Below are 15,602 nucleotides of genomic sequence, written 5' to 3'. Positions count from 1 at the left end.
AATGAAAAATTAATAGCTGACAAGGAATGATAAAACTTATGCTATAATTGATGGAATTTTAATTAAAATTATTCATTAAAAAATCGCCTACTGTGTGTTTAATATAGTTTTTATGGGGGAAAATTTTCAAAATGTCAATATTTTAGTATTTAATAGGACCATAGTCATACTTTCAATATTTATTAAAAATGTCAATATTTTAACTTGTTATATTGTTGATTTATGTATATTTTTTTTATTTAGCTTAATAAAATACAACTAAGAAAATAACAAATTAGAAAAAAATAGGGGAGAGAATCTTTCTAATTAAGTAAATAGTGTTAAAAATATATCACTTTACAGATTAGGAGATTAAAATAGATACAAATTCTCTCGTCTTCCTCATAGTCCATTAATGACTTTCTACATTGATGATTCTCCTTTTTCGTAATAGGCAAGACAATTGATCAAGTTTTTTGCCAAAAAAGGAGATCGATATAGATTAAGAGACTAAGGCGACAAATTCTCTCGTCTTCCTCATTTTTCATTAATGACTTTCAATTCTTTATTGAGGATCCTCCTTCTCCATAGAAGACAAGACAATTGATTAAAAAAAATTGCCGGAAAAAAGGAGATTGGTACAAACAAATAAGCATACAAATTGACATTGGGCTTCAAGCTATTGAATTGATACTGAACAACACCAAGATTGTTGGGTGCGTTGTTGCTGTCCAAAATTCGGTAATTCTTTGAAAGATTTATTTTGAATTCATAGTGTTTTAGATACAACAACAAAATTTTATCCGAATACATTTGGCTTTGATACAACAATTAAAAGATTAAAATTTGTATGTTATTTGTTTTGATTTTGTATGTTTGTTGATACAAAATTTGTATTTCTTATCTGTTTTGAATATACATTTGCATCTAAATACAATTTAAATTATGTATACAAATTGTATATTCAAGATAATACAATTTATAATACAATTAAGTTCAAAATATATTTTTTACTTTGTAATTTGTTTGGGATACAAACAGTGAATGATTGAATATGTTTTGATCTTTTATGTTGGATGCTTAGAATACATAATAATTTGGAATCCTATTTAGTTGATGTTCTATAAATTAGATATTGGATATAATAAATTTTTGATATATATAATAGATAAGAAAACATTTTTTGTCATGAAATACAATTTTCTTTTGAAATACAAATTTTTATTGTTAATATGATTGTAAATTTGTGTGTTTAAATGACTAGAATACAAATTTTGCAGGAATTTTAAGAAAAACTATACGTTTTTGAAAAATATACAACCCAATGTTGTATCCTTTCTTAATGAAAACGAATTTACATAAGTTTATGGATACAAACATGCTTCTTAAATAACTACAAAGTCATTTGACATATCTATTGGAATGAATACAAACTAATAAAGAAATACAAATTTCATTATACAAACACAAACATGAAAATATTAATGAATATAAATACACATATACATATTGGAGTGAGTACAATTTAATAAAAGGTTACAAAATTTTAAAAAAATACAATTACATTGTGAAAGAAATAATTAAATGGATACAAATATGGTTCTTAAAGAACTATAGATCAATTTGTAATAAAGAAATACAAATGTTATTATACAAACACAAACATGAACCCGAGAATATGTAACAAGAACCTAATATATATCGTTCCAAAGGAAGCCCGGGGTCATTTTGTTGCAAGAAGAAGTGAGTAAACATGTTGGCGGACAGGCAAAATTGTGAATTAATTAGAAAGAAATGCAGGTACAATGAGACTTGTTGTAGAGGGAAGTGTATTAACACTTTGTTTCACAAGAGACATTGTGATGGTTACGATAATAAGTGTCAGCTATGCAAATTAATTAAGATTTGAATTATTTAAGGAGAGGGAATAAAGGGGGAAAATTGTGTAAGAGAGAAATGATACTAAAAAATTTAGAGAGAGAATTTTTTTCTCAATTTCTGGAAAAAAAAATGACGGAAGAGAAAAAAACAGAATTTAAAAATGATGGATAATTGAAAGAGTAAAATCCGAGAGAGAGAAAGTAACTTTTTTTAATATGAGGGATAAATAATTGGAGAAGTTATAATCAATGTGAGATAAAATAGAAAGTAAATTGGAATATACGGTGTTTTTAAAAATAATAACATTTTGACATTTCTACTAATATTTTTAAACTATATAGGTTTTTACTAGTTATGTTGTTTTTTACTAGATTGCTAATTTTCCAATTTATACTACATTAGGCCATCTCGGAATACAAACATAACTTGTTATGTCTTGTAGAATAATTTGTGTGGGATATTATGTTTAGCGTTAGAAGCAAAACGTCTCATGCCTTTTATGACACAACTTGTGCAATATTACAATACGAAAATATTAACTTATGCCCACTTAAAATTGTTTGTTATTTTGATGTCGAATGTATTTTTGTGTCTTATTTATTTTCATTAAGATTAGAACGTTCAAATCTGAAATAAAGGTTAGTTGGAAGGAAAAGAAGATAGAAGTAAAAAAGCCATTTTTAATTTTCTTACTTTAGTTTTTTTAAAAACAAAAGCTATTTTTAGTCTAAATTGTAATGTTCACGCTCCTTCAACGCGTGATATCATGTATTTGTGTCAACTCAATAATTAGTTGCCACATAAGCTTGATCAATGTCAAAAGAATTTAAAATATTGAATTTCTTTAAGTTTATGGGTTCATTTAACACAAAATTAAATAAAAAGTTTCAGAATATAAACTCGTACAAGTATAAAAATCTATAAGACCAATCTGTCAAAAATTAAAAACATATTTAAGGAACAATAATTAGACATCACCCAAAATAGAATATTTGTACGAATGACTTTTGCAGATGTAATAAAACTAGCTCACAAAAATATAACTCACTCAAATTTGAATTGGTTATTGACTCATCATTCATTAACTCAATTGGACAGACATCCCAATTGTATAAGTTGAAAAGGTTGAGCCATGCAAATTAGTAATTACACATTAAGCTAACATTTTGACTTCTAAGTTCTCAAAATACTCTTAACAAATTATATTTGGGTAAAGTTTTACCATGTATTTACCTCATTTTTTTTTGAAAATATTTAACTATTTCAAAGAATATAATTTATACTCATAGTTCTAAAAATTATTTTAAAATATTCATAAATTTATATCATCATTTTATAATAAAAATGTTTCGTTAAAAAATAACCTTATAATATAATTGATAACAATCAATAATAACAAAATAACAATATAGGCAAGACATCAACATGAGTTGTGGTGCACTGGTGGAAGTGTTTAATCCTTGATTAGAGGTCTCAAGTACAAGCCCTAAGTATGAAGAAAATTGGAAAACCCAAAAAAAAATAAAAAATAATAAAAAATATATATATATATATATATAGAGAGAGAGAGAGAGACAAGACAATACATTAATAACATACTCAAATTTGTTATTGATTCAATTATATTTATAACTTTTTAAATACACATTAATAAATAATTGATATTTTTTTATAAAATATAAAAATTTAAGGTAATTTTTAGGGAAAATTGTATATAATAGCAAACTAATAACTTAAAATAAATGAAGTAGCTAGGTTTTGATTTAATTGTGCTCCATAGCAAACGTTTACAAAAAATTGTCAGGCGCCTCTCTCCCAAATCTCTCGCTCGCCACTCTCCTTCAATCTCTCGCTCGCTTCCTCACTTTTTATACAAACACAAGTGTATAAAAATTATTTCTAATTGTATAAAGTAGAGAAAATTGTATAAATACATATATTTTTGTTCCTCTCTCTCCCCTCTCCCAAATCTCGCTCGCCACCCTCGCCTTTCTCACTTATACAAACAGAAGCGAAATGTATAAATTGCAATTCTGTTTGTATAAAACGTGAGAAAATTGTATATACACATGCAAGTACATATATTTTCGTCCTATAAAAATACTCCCCTGCCCAGTTTCTTTTGTCTTCATCTCTTTCTCGTTTTATACAATTCGATTCAATTGTATATTCCTTGTCAAGTCTCTTTTTTCTTTCTCTCTTTCTCATTTTATACAAATTCAAATTGTATATAATCGTTCTATACACTTATAATAATACAATTCGTTTTATACACTTCGTTTTTATACAGTTCTCTGCCCAAGTGTCTTTCTTAGTCTTGTTTTATACACTTCGTTTTATACAATTTGCTTTAACTGTATATGTATAGCGAATTATACAGTTTCTATGTTTGCTATGAAGCGCAATTATGCAAACTTTGCTATAACATATATATATGAATTTTTTATTTGCTATATGTGAAAATTGCCCTAATTTTTATTTATTTTTTAAAATTTCCAATTATTACAACTTGACCCAAATACTAATATTTTCTAGTATTTGGAAACTTGGGATACTTGTCAAATATATTTGCTAAGTTTGTCTCAAGTATTCTTGGGGTTGTCATATATATAGACTGATTCATTAGCCTTTTATTGTTCAATGTATTTTCAAATGTCTTAAGACTATCAAAAGTAGTTTTACAAGCAAAGTTACCAGATTTCACAGTGACTCATTTGTATAATACAAACATCATCTAGTCAACACCTTCAACCTTTGCCAAAAAATGAAATAATAACACAAAAAAAAAAGCATTCAGAATTATACAAATTTTTCAACCAGCAGCAAACTTCTATATTACTTAGCTTCATTACTATGAAAGAATATAAGTTTGTACAAAAGATCTCGTGCTTTTTTCCTTCTTTTTTTCTTTTGTTATATCTTCATCTCCCGCTCTTATCTACTCACATCTTTCTTTTTATGTATTCTTTCTATTACACATTTTTCACAACTGAAAAGATTTGTCAAAATTATAATGACCCCCCTGGAAGTACTTTGATTGAGAGTCGCAATGAGTTGTATCATTTACGTTGATGCATCAGGTGCCATTACATTCCAGGTGTGTCGTGTGGATACACCTGACATAAATGAAATGCGGTCATTATCAATTTCTTTCAACGTAATAAAAATGGAAGCTGCTAATGTTGGACGATTTGACAAAAAGCCAATTTACCTGATGCTGCCTTTCGGTGAGGCTGACAGATCTATGTTTTAGTTCACCTCTGTGTGTTGTCATCTCATCCAATATCTCAGAATCAGAGAAATCATCATCATTTTCTTCATCAGCTATCTCTCTCTCCTGCAGATAGGTTCATAAACAATTGTGAAAACGGGTATCTTAAGGGATCCTCAAAGTTCTCATCAAGAAGACACTTCACTTGTTTGTATTACATTAAAGAAGTGGTAAGAAAATTGAATGCAACCGAAAAATGTAGCAGCTGAATGATCCAGGGGGTTATCAAGTTTTTCATAAAACGCTGATATAAATCTAATTACACAAAGTTACAATTCTGTAAGATGATTAAGCTTGGGCTCGTTGGAAATTGAAATTGTGAGAGTGGTGGAGAAGTTTGTTCTAGTCTTGTTTAGGGGCATGATAGGAAAGAAAGTAGAATTGGATGTCAAGTAATGGAAGGAGACAATAGTAGTTTGAGATGGTTGGGATCTCTCATCGCCTTTTGCCAACCCAGACATCTTGGGTTTATAACTGTGACGGGTAACTTCTTGGTAGGAAGTCCTTTACCTACCCCGCATGAATCCAGATTACTCGGGATAGTGGGTTTTGAATGCCGAATGTGTAGAACAAAATAAATAGAGCTGGAATAATGAAAAAAGAACCGAAGGTGCCTTGTCTATTATTTCCAGAATCAACATACTGGAAAAAAGACATGTTAAACTCATACTAAGAAAATGAGAAATATTGGTGTTTGTTGTATTTATAATTTATTTGTGAGCTAATTGGTATATTCTTTCATATATTTGTCTCTTCTTTTAAGGCTTTTAACTTACTAAAACGAAAACAAGAAAAATTAACCCTGTGAAGGAAATGGTGGTTCGCTTTTAGCATTTGGAAAGTTAAAAGGGAATATTTCTGTAAAATCTTGTATGGGCTTTTGAGTTTTGAGGGTTATCAAGGACATGCTATCTAGAAGGAAGATTTTCAGTGATCTGGATTGAAGAGGGAGATTTTAAGTGAAAAGGTGTTTAGAGTTTGAAGACCAATTTCCTCCACCAAATTATGGGTTTTTGTATCAGTAAATGGTTCTGTAGTTGGCCTATGTGGTAGCAAGAGTGCATCTTGAGATCATCAGTCCTATCTCTTAGTAAGTTCAATGAATTATGGTAAAAGCTGTGTCTTTTTATTTATTTTATCTAGTCACATTATTAGCCATCTTATCTCTTGGGTGTAATTAACAAGTTTTATTGTCTGGTTTAGTTACCTCCCTGTTGCCAACTTATATTTTGGTTGTTAATTAACACAAGCTTGTATTTGCTTGGTCTAATTCCTACCATTTCTACTATCTGTAGTCTCTAGAAAATCAGTGAAGGATCCTTTCTTTCAGTTATATCCAAAGCAAAACTTCAGTGAGGTACAAAACTACAGCATATGGCCAGGGAACAAGTTATATTGCAGTTGAATGCAACAAAGATGGACATGAGAACTCAAAAAATGTTGAAGTTTGTGTGCAGTGCACTCAAGTTAATCGCACAGAATACCATGAAGCATCCAGTATTAAGAAGAATGCAATTAATAAACTAAAATGTGCACAAAAGCCCACCTATAACATTTGCACTTACACAGGAGGGTGCAGTAAAGGTAGGAAAAATAATTTACCTTAGGAACACCAGCAATTTCTTCGTACTCAGCTGCATCTAATTCCTTAAGATACTCAGATGGGAAAAACTTGGGAAGAACATGCTCTCTTACAGCTATGAGAAGGAAGAAAAGCACAGGGAATAGTATTCCAGCAATAGGTATCCATGTTACTCCAAAGCAAATTAAGAAATACACCAACTGGAGCATCGTAAACTTGACAATGTATTTGAATGGGACCGACGCAATATAGGAGGCATGGAGCCCTTCAAATACCCTGTCAAAAGAACCATCACAAAAATAGCACTTAGAAGATGCTACTGTTTAACCAATCAATTACTACCACTTGAATAATCTAATGTATATAACTATGGCATGGTCATCCATAAAAGTGAAACAGAAAAGTAGTTTATGACCGATAACAAAGATTCTAATGCCAAAATACATGTCACTTTTCCTCTAGTTCTCAGTTCGAATAAGAACTAGGCTAGCATAATTACGTAACAACACAAAAATCCTACAATTTAAGATATCCAGGTGTTAATGTGAACATGACCAGAAGTTTTGAGGGATTTTTCAAGACTTAGTTATGAGGAATAGTTTTTCGTGACTTACTTGAATCTTCTACCCGAAGGAATGAAAAGCAACAGCAGCCTCTCCCAGAATTGATTACCAGGGAGACTGTCAATGGCCATGTAGGCAAAATATCCCCAAAGAACTGAGGTGGGTATCCTACGGATCACAGGTATAGCAAACACACTACATCCCACAAGTAGAGATTGCAAAAAGTTGCTGACTCTTTGCTCATTTACTCGGACAGGCAAGTGTGCATCAATGTGCTTCTCAAGGTCAAATTTTCCGTCTGTTCCATTTTCTCCATCTTCATGTTTCATTACAGCTGCCTTCAAGTTCTCCAAATCCCTATCTGCCGTGCGCTGCATAAGATAAAGGAATTTCTTATAATCCAACAACTATGTCTCAACCCAAACTAGTTAGAGGTATTGAAAATAAATAAACACATTTTTTTTGGAAATGAATAGTCCGTATGGACATTGACCTATGCATCCCTGATTGGCAACATCTATACTTGGTTCCAGCACTTACCTTTGATGTAGCATCCATCTCAACGAAAACGGCATGCATCTTTCCGTATATCTCTGATTTTGTTGCATTCTGCTTAATACCTTCCTTCGCACTCTTCACCATTTTCTTCCGAATCAGCTGCTCATGAGGGACCAAGTAGTGTTAGTAGGACAATTAATCACGCATATGAGAATAAATAGAGAACATATTATTGCATTAGCTACCTGTCTCTTGAGTACAGCAAGGCTCTTTGTATGCATTGGTGATTGTGGAAGTACCCCATTTGAAGGGGGAATCCCAAGTAATCCGCATATCAAAGTCTGCAACCATAAATTCAGGATGAAGAATGAGCCGAGTGGAAGACCTGAAGTGAACTAAAGCTTATCTCTCTACATAGAAAAAATTCTGAAAATCTATACCATGACTCCAAGCAAAAACAGATCATAATGGTAAGCAGATGGGTTTTTAAGATTGAACTCGCTCTGTTGTGCCATCTGTGCAGCAACACTATGATCGAAAAAGTATAGACCAGCTATCATCAGAGCTGGAATGATGGCAGCAAAGATATACAACACCGGGACCCTTACCATATCCTGCAATGAAGTGCATAAACTAAATTATACAGGATAGGAATGTTTCCAACTTATCTGACATACATAGAGTTAATAAATTTACAAAAAAAAAATTCCAGAAAATACCCAAAGAGGGAGCTAAGAATATCTTGATATGTATCACACTGACTTCCGAATTACTATAGCCTATAGGAGAAAGTTCATGTGCCACAAGCCATTCGTATGGCCCACTTTCAAAAGTTTTTTGTTGAAGAATATCATGTCTGTCAATCCTATATAAGAACATATATAAAAACAAAGGATGTTGATGATGAATTGTAATGTCTCTGTTTGTTTTACGACATCCCCTTTTATGAAACCTAACTGAAGGAGCAAAATATGCTCAGAACAGAATATAGAAGCAGTCCAGATCTTATGGGCCACTCCAGCTGGAGAACTCAAGAAGCCTAGGTGAATAAGGGTGTCATTGTGAAGTTTAGAGTACCTTGATCACAGTCCAGTGGTATAATGATTTAGCCTCCCAAGGGAGAGGACAAAAGAGCCTTCGAGGAACTTCAGAAGGAATTTTTCCAGGCACACCGAAAGACATTGCTGTCCATAACACAACCATAAGGGGAACCCCATAGTCGGCTATAAAACTTCGCATCCAACCTGTTCATAATAGTCGATTGTATGAGAGATTCTGACTTTTAACAGAATAATATATCCAAAATCCAAATTCACCCTTCAGTAAAGCAGATATTGTCACATACCTGTACCATAACGCCATGATCTAGCTCCTCTACTTTTAAGAGAAGCTAAAAGCACACCAAACGAGAAAATAACTGCCAATAACCCATTGGTGTAGAGCCATTCAAAGTGGAACTCCTCTCGTTCTGGATTTTCACCTTTTGGAATTGAAAATTCACTCACTACTCCCTGTGACTCGAAGAACAAAAAGTTGTGAGGAGCATGATATTTCTTCTAGTTTTAAATGAAAATTCTTTCTAGTCCTTTTTGTTTTAGACTCTTTAAGAGTACATTCTCAAAATGAGGGACAACAACAAGTACCTTTATAGCCTCTTGGAGGAAAAGAACTGTGATTAACATGCCAAAGAGTTCCCCTGCAAGCCTCGTAAACCTAGGGATGATATTGCAAGCGTTGAATATAGCAAGAAGAAACAACATCAACGCGGTCCACACACAAACCCTGTCAAACATATGGTTAGCAACATTTAAGCATTTGGTAACCCCAAGAAGCTCTTGCTACACTATTTGGAGAAAACAAAGGAAAAAGTAGATTCCACACCATCCTGCCCAGGCGACAAACAACTTTGGCCCCATTTCTGGTCTACCCTTCACAAAATTGTACAAGTAGGTGTACATGATGATGGTAGGCTCTGCAACTCCTAAGATCAAGAGAGGCTGTCCACCGAAAATTGAATGGATGATTCCACATATAGCAGTAGAAGCAAGAGTTTCAACTGTGCTCATAGCTCCATCTGTCAATTCAATATATCAACAAATGAATCCAACTTACATTACATGATTATCGCGTATATGGAAAAAAAATATTAGCGCGGACCTGTTTCTCTACTCAATTGCTCCCCGAAAGCAATAACAGGAAGAGCAGAAGCAAAGAAAATGTATGCTGTTGGAGCCAATATCCTAAAATTCATTTACACAATAAACCCAACATTTTCATCAAATATGTAGTAATAATACATTAATGTCCCAGTTCATATTCAGCTCAAACATAACATAAAATACCTCACGCCTGTACCACATGAGTCGAGCCAATCGCGTTTATAGCATGTTATCCTTCCTTTAACATCATCAATGACTCCCTTGAAGGGAGTTTTTGGTTGCTCCATCGATTAAACTGCAAAATGTAATAAATTTAACTGGTTAAACACATAACAAATAGTATACTACAAATTATAACCATGAAAACTATTACTAGCTCCTTTCATCCTCCATCAAAAGAATATCTATCAAAATTAACTTTCCTTCAAATCATGCAATGCCAACTTGCATGAAAACAACCAATGCAAAATCCGCACGCACCCACTACAAATCATATATGGTGTTCCTCATTTTAAATTTTTTATCCAAAAAAAACACACAATTAACCAAGCACATTCCCCTTTTTCTTCAGTTATTTCACAAAATGGCGAAATACCCACCAAATGGAAGAGAAATTTGGCGATACCCATTTAATAAAAAACACGAAATAACATGTTTACATCACACCCAACATAATACAACACAGAATATGATTAATGTTGAAGAATAGTAGTATTACCAAATCAAAGATGATGCAGGAAAGGAATAGAGGAGAAATTAAAAAGAAAAAAAAAGTAATGGGAAATGGTGATGATTTGATTAATCAGTGAAGAATGGTATAGTTTTTTTTTTTAATTTTTTTCAATCCGGCGGCAAAACTTGCCGCCTGGAGATGAAGATGTGAAGAGTCTAATAATAATAAATGATATAAGAGGAGAAATAAAGCAAGTAAAAACTCTTTGGTTCTCCTTTCTCTCTCTATATCCGTCGTTCGCTTCCTATTTTCTCGACATCCGTTAATGGTGGATGAAGAAGAGGAACACAGGTTTTTTTTTTATTATTATTTTATTTTTTGAATATACTCTGTAATCTGTTATATGCTCATGGTAAGCGCGCGGTTCGTGTAATGCCTTTCTTTTTATTTCATATTTTTATATCATATCTTTTTTTAAGAAAATAAGAGAATAATTTTAGAATAATATTAACTAGAAATTCTATTGGTACACTTTTATTTTTATTTTGAATTTTGGGTATTCATCCAGAAATAATGATTGAAATGAGTATTTTATTGATAAATATTAATTGATGTATAATGTTGGATTTTGGAAAAAATAAATTAGAGTAATGTAGAGATAAAATAGAAATTTTTTTAAGACTATCATTCATTATTTGTATTATACTAATGAATAAATTATCTCATATATATATATATCCATAGTTTTATTTGACCTATTCCAAGCAATCCCTGAGGATGTGTTTGATATGGTAGGAAAATAATGTTTTGTACTTTTTTTTTTTGCGTGGGTTCGACATAAATATTAAATATTATCCTACTTTTTTTTTTATTTTTAAATTTAATCTAGACAAATTTATTGATAGTGAAAACGAGGGTAAGAATGGGGGCTAAAAAGGTAAGGTGAAGATTAAATGTGGAGGGTGAGAAAGACTAAGATCACGTGGAATATCACTTGTGAAACTTGTATTCTTAACGTTTAGTAGGGAGTTCTCATCTTAAGAAACTTATTTATCCTAAGAAAATATTTTTCGAAAAAATTGATTAACTAAAACTTTATCATATCGAACACACCCTAAAAGTCATTTAATACGTTAGGAATAGTTTGATTGATTGTTACTCGTTAGGTAGTGAATTACACATGTACTAAAATTAAGCTAACCAGTAGCATGTTTGGTGGCATTTTATATATATCAAATTAAACATATCAAGTATAACGTTGACATTCGATAGAGCGATCGATCCTACGATTTAGGAACCAGGTAGTTTGATAATTTGTTACTTGTTAAGAAGTGAATTACACTTGTACTAAAATCAAGCTAACAAGTAGCTTGTTTAGTAGCATTTTTTTCCTATATATCAAATTTAACATATCAAGTACAATACTGAAATTCGTTAGAGCGGATCCGTCCTATGATTTATGGACTAGGTCCAATCAATCCACTTTTTAAAAACCATATTTTTTAAATAAAATTTTAAGCTTAAATTTTAATATAAAAATAAAAACTTAAACATAAAGATTCACATGATCGATATTAGGAAAAAGTTAAATAAAATAATCTTAATAGTATTTATAAGTATTAATTATCCAAAACTTTCCCTAAAAATGCCTATTTAGGAAATATTAGATTTAAAATTTAAGTTCGGCATTAAATAAAGATTTAATTATATAATTTTAATATAAAATTTAGAATTATCCTACGAAAACAACTTGGGTACAAGTTGTTAAAAAAAAATATTGTTGAATATAAAGCTTCAGCAAACTGAATAATTTTTAATATCGTCGACATATTAATAACTAGTATCATTAGAGTCCACTATATATTATTAGTAAGAAAATTAAACAATTAATGAGTAATAATACAACTAGTTAACTAAGAATAGTAACCTCCCTTTGCTTCGATTTTACAATAAAACACACAAAAAAAGGATTTCATCCATTATAAGTAGACTTTTGAACTTCTCTTATTATTTTTAGTAGGGCAACTTTCACATATAGTAAATAAAAAATTCATATTTGTATGCTATAGCAAAGTTTGCATAATTGCGCTTCATAGCAAACATAAAACTGTATAATTCGCTATACATATACAATTGTATAATTCGCTGGCCTATTTCGCTGCAATTGTATAATTCGCTGGCCTATTTCGCTGCAATTGTATAATTCGCTATCCTATTTCACTGCAATTGTATAATGCACAATTGTATAATTCGCTGCCTATTTCGCTGCAATATTTTTTATAAAATTTGCTTTGCATACAATTGAATCGAATTAAAATGTATGTATATTGCATAATTATAAGTGTATAGCAAGAAGATATATGTTTTTCTCTCGCTTTATACAAAAACAGAAACACAACATATACACTTCTGTTGTATAAAGTTAGAGAAAATTGTATTTCACTGCAATTGTATAATTCGCAATTGTATAATTCGTTGGTCTTTTTCTCTGCAATATTTGTATAAAATTTGCATTTGTCTACAATTGAATTGAAGTAAAATATTTGTAAATTGTATAATTAAGTGTATAACACGAAGATATATGTTTTTGCATGTGTATATACAATTTTCTCTCGCTTTATACAAAACAACAACAGAATTTATACACTTCTGTGCATAAAGCGAGAGAGGCGAGCAGAGGGAGAGTGGCGAGCGAGAATGGGAGAGTGGCGAGCGAGATTTTTGGCAAACTTTGATTAACGTTTGCTATGGAGCACAATTAAATCAAACCCTAGCTACTCTATTTATTTTAGGTTATTAGTTTGCTATTATATACAATTTTCCCTTTTTAGTACCCTATTATTATCATTTTACATGTTTTAGTCATTTTTTTATTTGGCCCACAAACTGCAAATTCAATCTCGTTCAAGCCGTATCAATTAGCTTATTGAGATGCGGTTTAAAAACCTCGTTTTTAAATAAGTAATATTGTCACAACTATCTTCTTTATGAATTCATTTTTGAAGAATGATTACATAAAAATTAACAAAATAAAATATTACGCGCCAGGTAGGGGTCGAACCTACGACCTTCTGCTTAGGAAACAGACGCTCTATCCACTGAGCTACAGGCGCTATTGTTGAACAATGCATATTTAATTAATTTAACTATGATAAGAATCTAAAGCGAGTAGGTCAAAGTTCCATTGTCAAATTTGAAAATAAAAGAAGTAACTTTTATCATCATTGATATTTTAAAATCGAAGCTATGAATGCAAAATTGGAGTTGTTTTTACTTTTATGAGTTATTAGGAGTGAAAAACATTTTTTGTTATTTTTCAAATTCTAAAATTTTTGTAGTTAAATTTTAAATTGAATTTTGAATTTAGAATTTTTAAGACCAAACGTGTTTTTCATAGTTTAACACTGAAAGAAAAAAGTGAAATTTTTTTTATGATCTTCCCTATTTCGAACCCACTACCCGCACCCCTCTTTTTCCTATTTCAGACCTTGCCGCCATTCACATTTGTCTTTTTTTCTTCTTCGAGCTTCCCTCCCCGCCACCTTCTTTCATCTTATTCGAAACGCCCTCACCTATTCCTTCATTTCAAATTATTCTAGCTTATTCTTAGATGTGATTAATAAGAAAAACTGAAAAAATCAATAACTTATTGTTGCTTCAAGATCTTACTGACGGAAAGGTTTGTTGATTATGATGAACTTGAAGCTTTTTTTAATAAAAAATTTATAGTTTCTTCATTTCAAAATAGTTATTTAATTTGTGTTATTTATTTTTATTTTGATAATGTGTTTTAAAATTTGAATTTCTAGTCTTGAATATGTTAGAGTTTAATTTTATTTTCATAATCTTGGATTAACTTCTCAATTTTTTTTTGCTATTTTTACCTTTTTAAAATTGTATAAATAAAAAGAAATAAAAGTAATTTAAAAAAACTCAAAATTTAAATCACTTTCAATGTGGTGCTGACGTGTCAATGACATGGCACTAATGTGGAGCGTGTGTAATACACGTGCCACTATGAGACTGGTATTGTAGCATTAGCGTTGAAAAAAAAATTCACTTCAAAGATGTTAGGAGGTATTTAAACGCTCGTGTGATTTAAGTGCTAAAGTAAATTATGCTGCCAAGTACAATAGATTTTTTTAATGTATTTTCTCAAAATATTATGATAGAACAATGACCATCAAAATAAACATTAAGTATTATAGAAGAAATATAAGACAACCAATATATTCACATGATGATTGTTTCAGAGATGTGAATGCTAAAATGTGTGCGGTAATATCAAATTAGATAAAATTAAAAAATGAGTACATTCGCTAAAAAGTACAAGTATAAAAAATTTAGCTCTTATTTATTTATTTTTGGTTTAGATATTTACTTTTTTTTTTTTTTTGCTAAATAATTACTTTCCTTTTGAGATGCACCAAACAAACATAGCCAGAATTAATATAGACTTCACCCAATTAAGGAAATAAATCAGCTAGCTAGTTCAACTTACTTTAACACCTAATTACAGTCCATATATCCCATAAAAAAAATTCATTATTAATTGCTGCTTTGGGTACTTTATAAGAAGGTTCATGAATGAAAAAATTAATGATTTTCTTGGAAAGGGAAGTGATTTAATTGATTTTAGCTTCATTTATTATTAATTGATTTTAGCTTCATTTATTAGGAGTATGATAATTGATATGCATAATGGATGTAGGGAAGTCAACAAGTTGCATTCATTGGGACATGGAGTGTGAATTTTTCTATTTATTTCTACTTATTTATGTAATTTTGTATAGCCTATTGCAAAATAATAAAAAAGAAAATTTTGGTGGTAATAAATATAATTATTGTTTCTATAATTATGTTTCATAATCATAGTTTTATTTGTTTTGAAAGGTGTGANCAACAGAATTTATACACTTCTGTGCATAAAGCGAGAGAGGCGAGCAGAGGGAGAGTGGCGAGCGAGAATGGGAGAGTGGCGAGCGAGATTTTTGGC

General features: G+C 30.9%; 1 protein-coding gene and 1 non-coding gene across 2 annotated transcripts; both read right to left on the bottom strand.

The window, feature by feature from the left end:
* Positions 1 to 4,558: 4,558 nt before the first annotated feature.
* On the bottom strand, positions 4,559 to 10,959 carry LOC107027347 (probable boron transporter 7). The gene is made up of 14 exons (XM_015228524.2): positions 10,652 to 10,959; positions 10,117 to 10,228; positions 9,932 to 10,014; positions 9,656 to 9,848; positions 9,418 to 9,556; positions 9,120 to 9,285; positions 8,852 to 9,018; positions 8,215 to 8,388; positions 8,020 to 8,115; positions 7,817 to 7,933; positions 7,328 to 7,647; positions 6,734 to 6,989; positions 5,072 to 5,197; positions 4,559 to 4,976 (listed from the first exon to the last, which is right to left on the bottom strand). The coding sequence occupies exons 2-14, from the start codon at positions 10,218 to 10,220 to the stop codon at positions 4,947 to 4,949; spliced, it is 1,971 nt and encodes a 656-aa protein (XP_015084010.1). The 5' UTR covers positions 10,221 to 10,228; positions 10,652 to 10,959; the 3' UTR covers positions 4,559 to 4,946.
* Positions 10,960 to 13,646: 2,687 nt separating this feature from the next.
* Positions 13,647 to 13,719, bottom strand: TRNAR-CCU. Its single transcript has one exon. It is a non-coding gene; the product is annotated as a tRNA-Arg (tRNA).
* Positions 13,720 to 15,602: the final 1,883 nt, after the last annotated feature.

The sequence above is a fragment of the Solanum pennellii genome, chromosome 8 (assembly GCF_001406875.1).
Source record: "Solanum pennellii chromosome 8, SPENNV200".
Lineage (NCBI taxonomy): Eukaryota > Viridiplantae > Streptophyta > Magnoliopsida > Solanales > Solanaceae > Solanum > Solanum pennellii.
The sequence above is the reverse complement of the archived record's forward strand: the minus strand, read 5'-3'. Positions and strand labels throughout refer to the sequence as shown.

What these genes read in the sequence shown, in the direction of transcription:
- LOC107027347 (XM_015228524.2), bottom strand. Translation starts at nt 10,220, where the DNA reads ATGGAGCAACCAAAAACTCCCTTCAAGGGAGTCATTGATGATGTTAAA. An exon ending in GCAATTGAGTAGAGAAACAG is followed by an intron (nt 9,849 to 9,931) that starts GTCCGCGCTAAT and finishes TTGAATTGACAG; the next exon opens with ATGGAGCTATGAGCACAGTT. An exon ending in ACCACTGGACTGTGATCAAG is followed by an intron (nt 8,389 to 8,851) that starts GTACTCTAAACT and finishes ACTTCATTGCAG; the next exon opens with GATATGGTAAGGGTCCCGGT.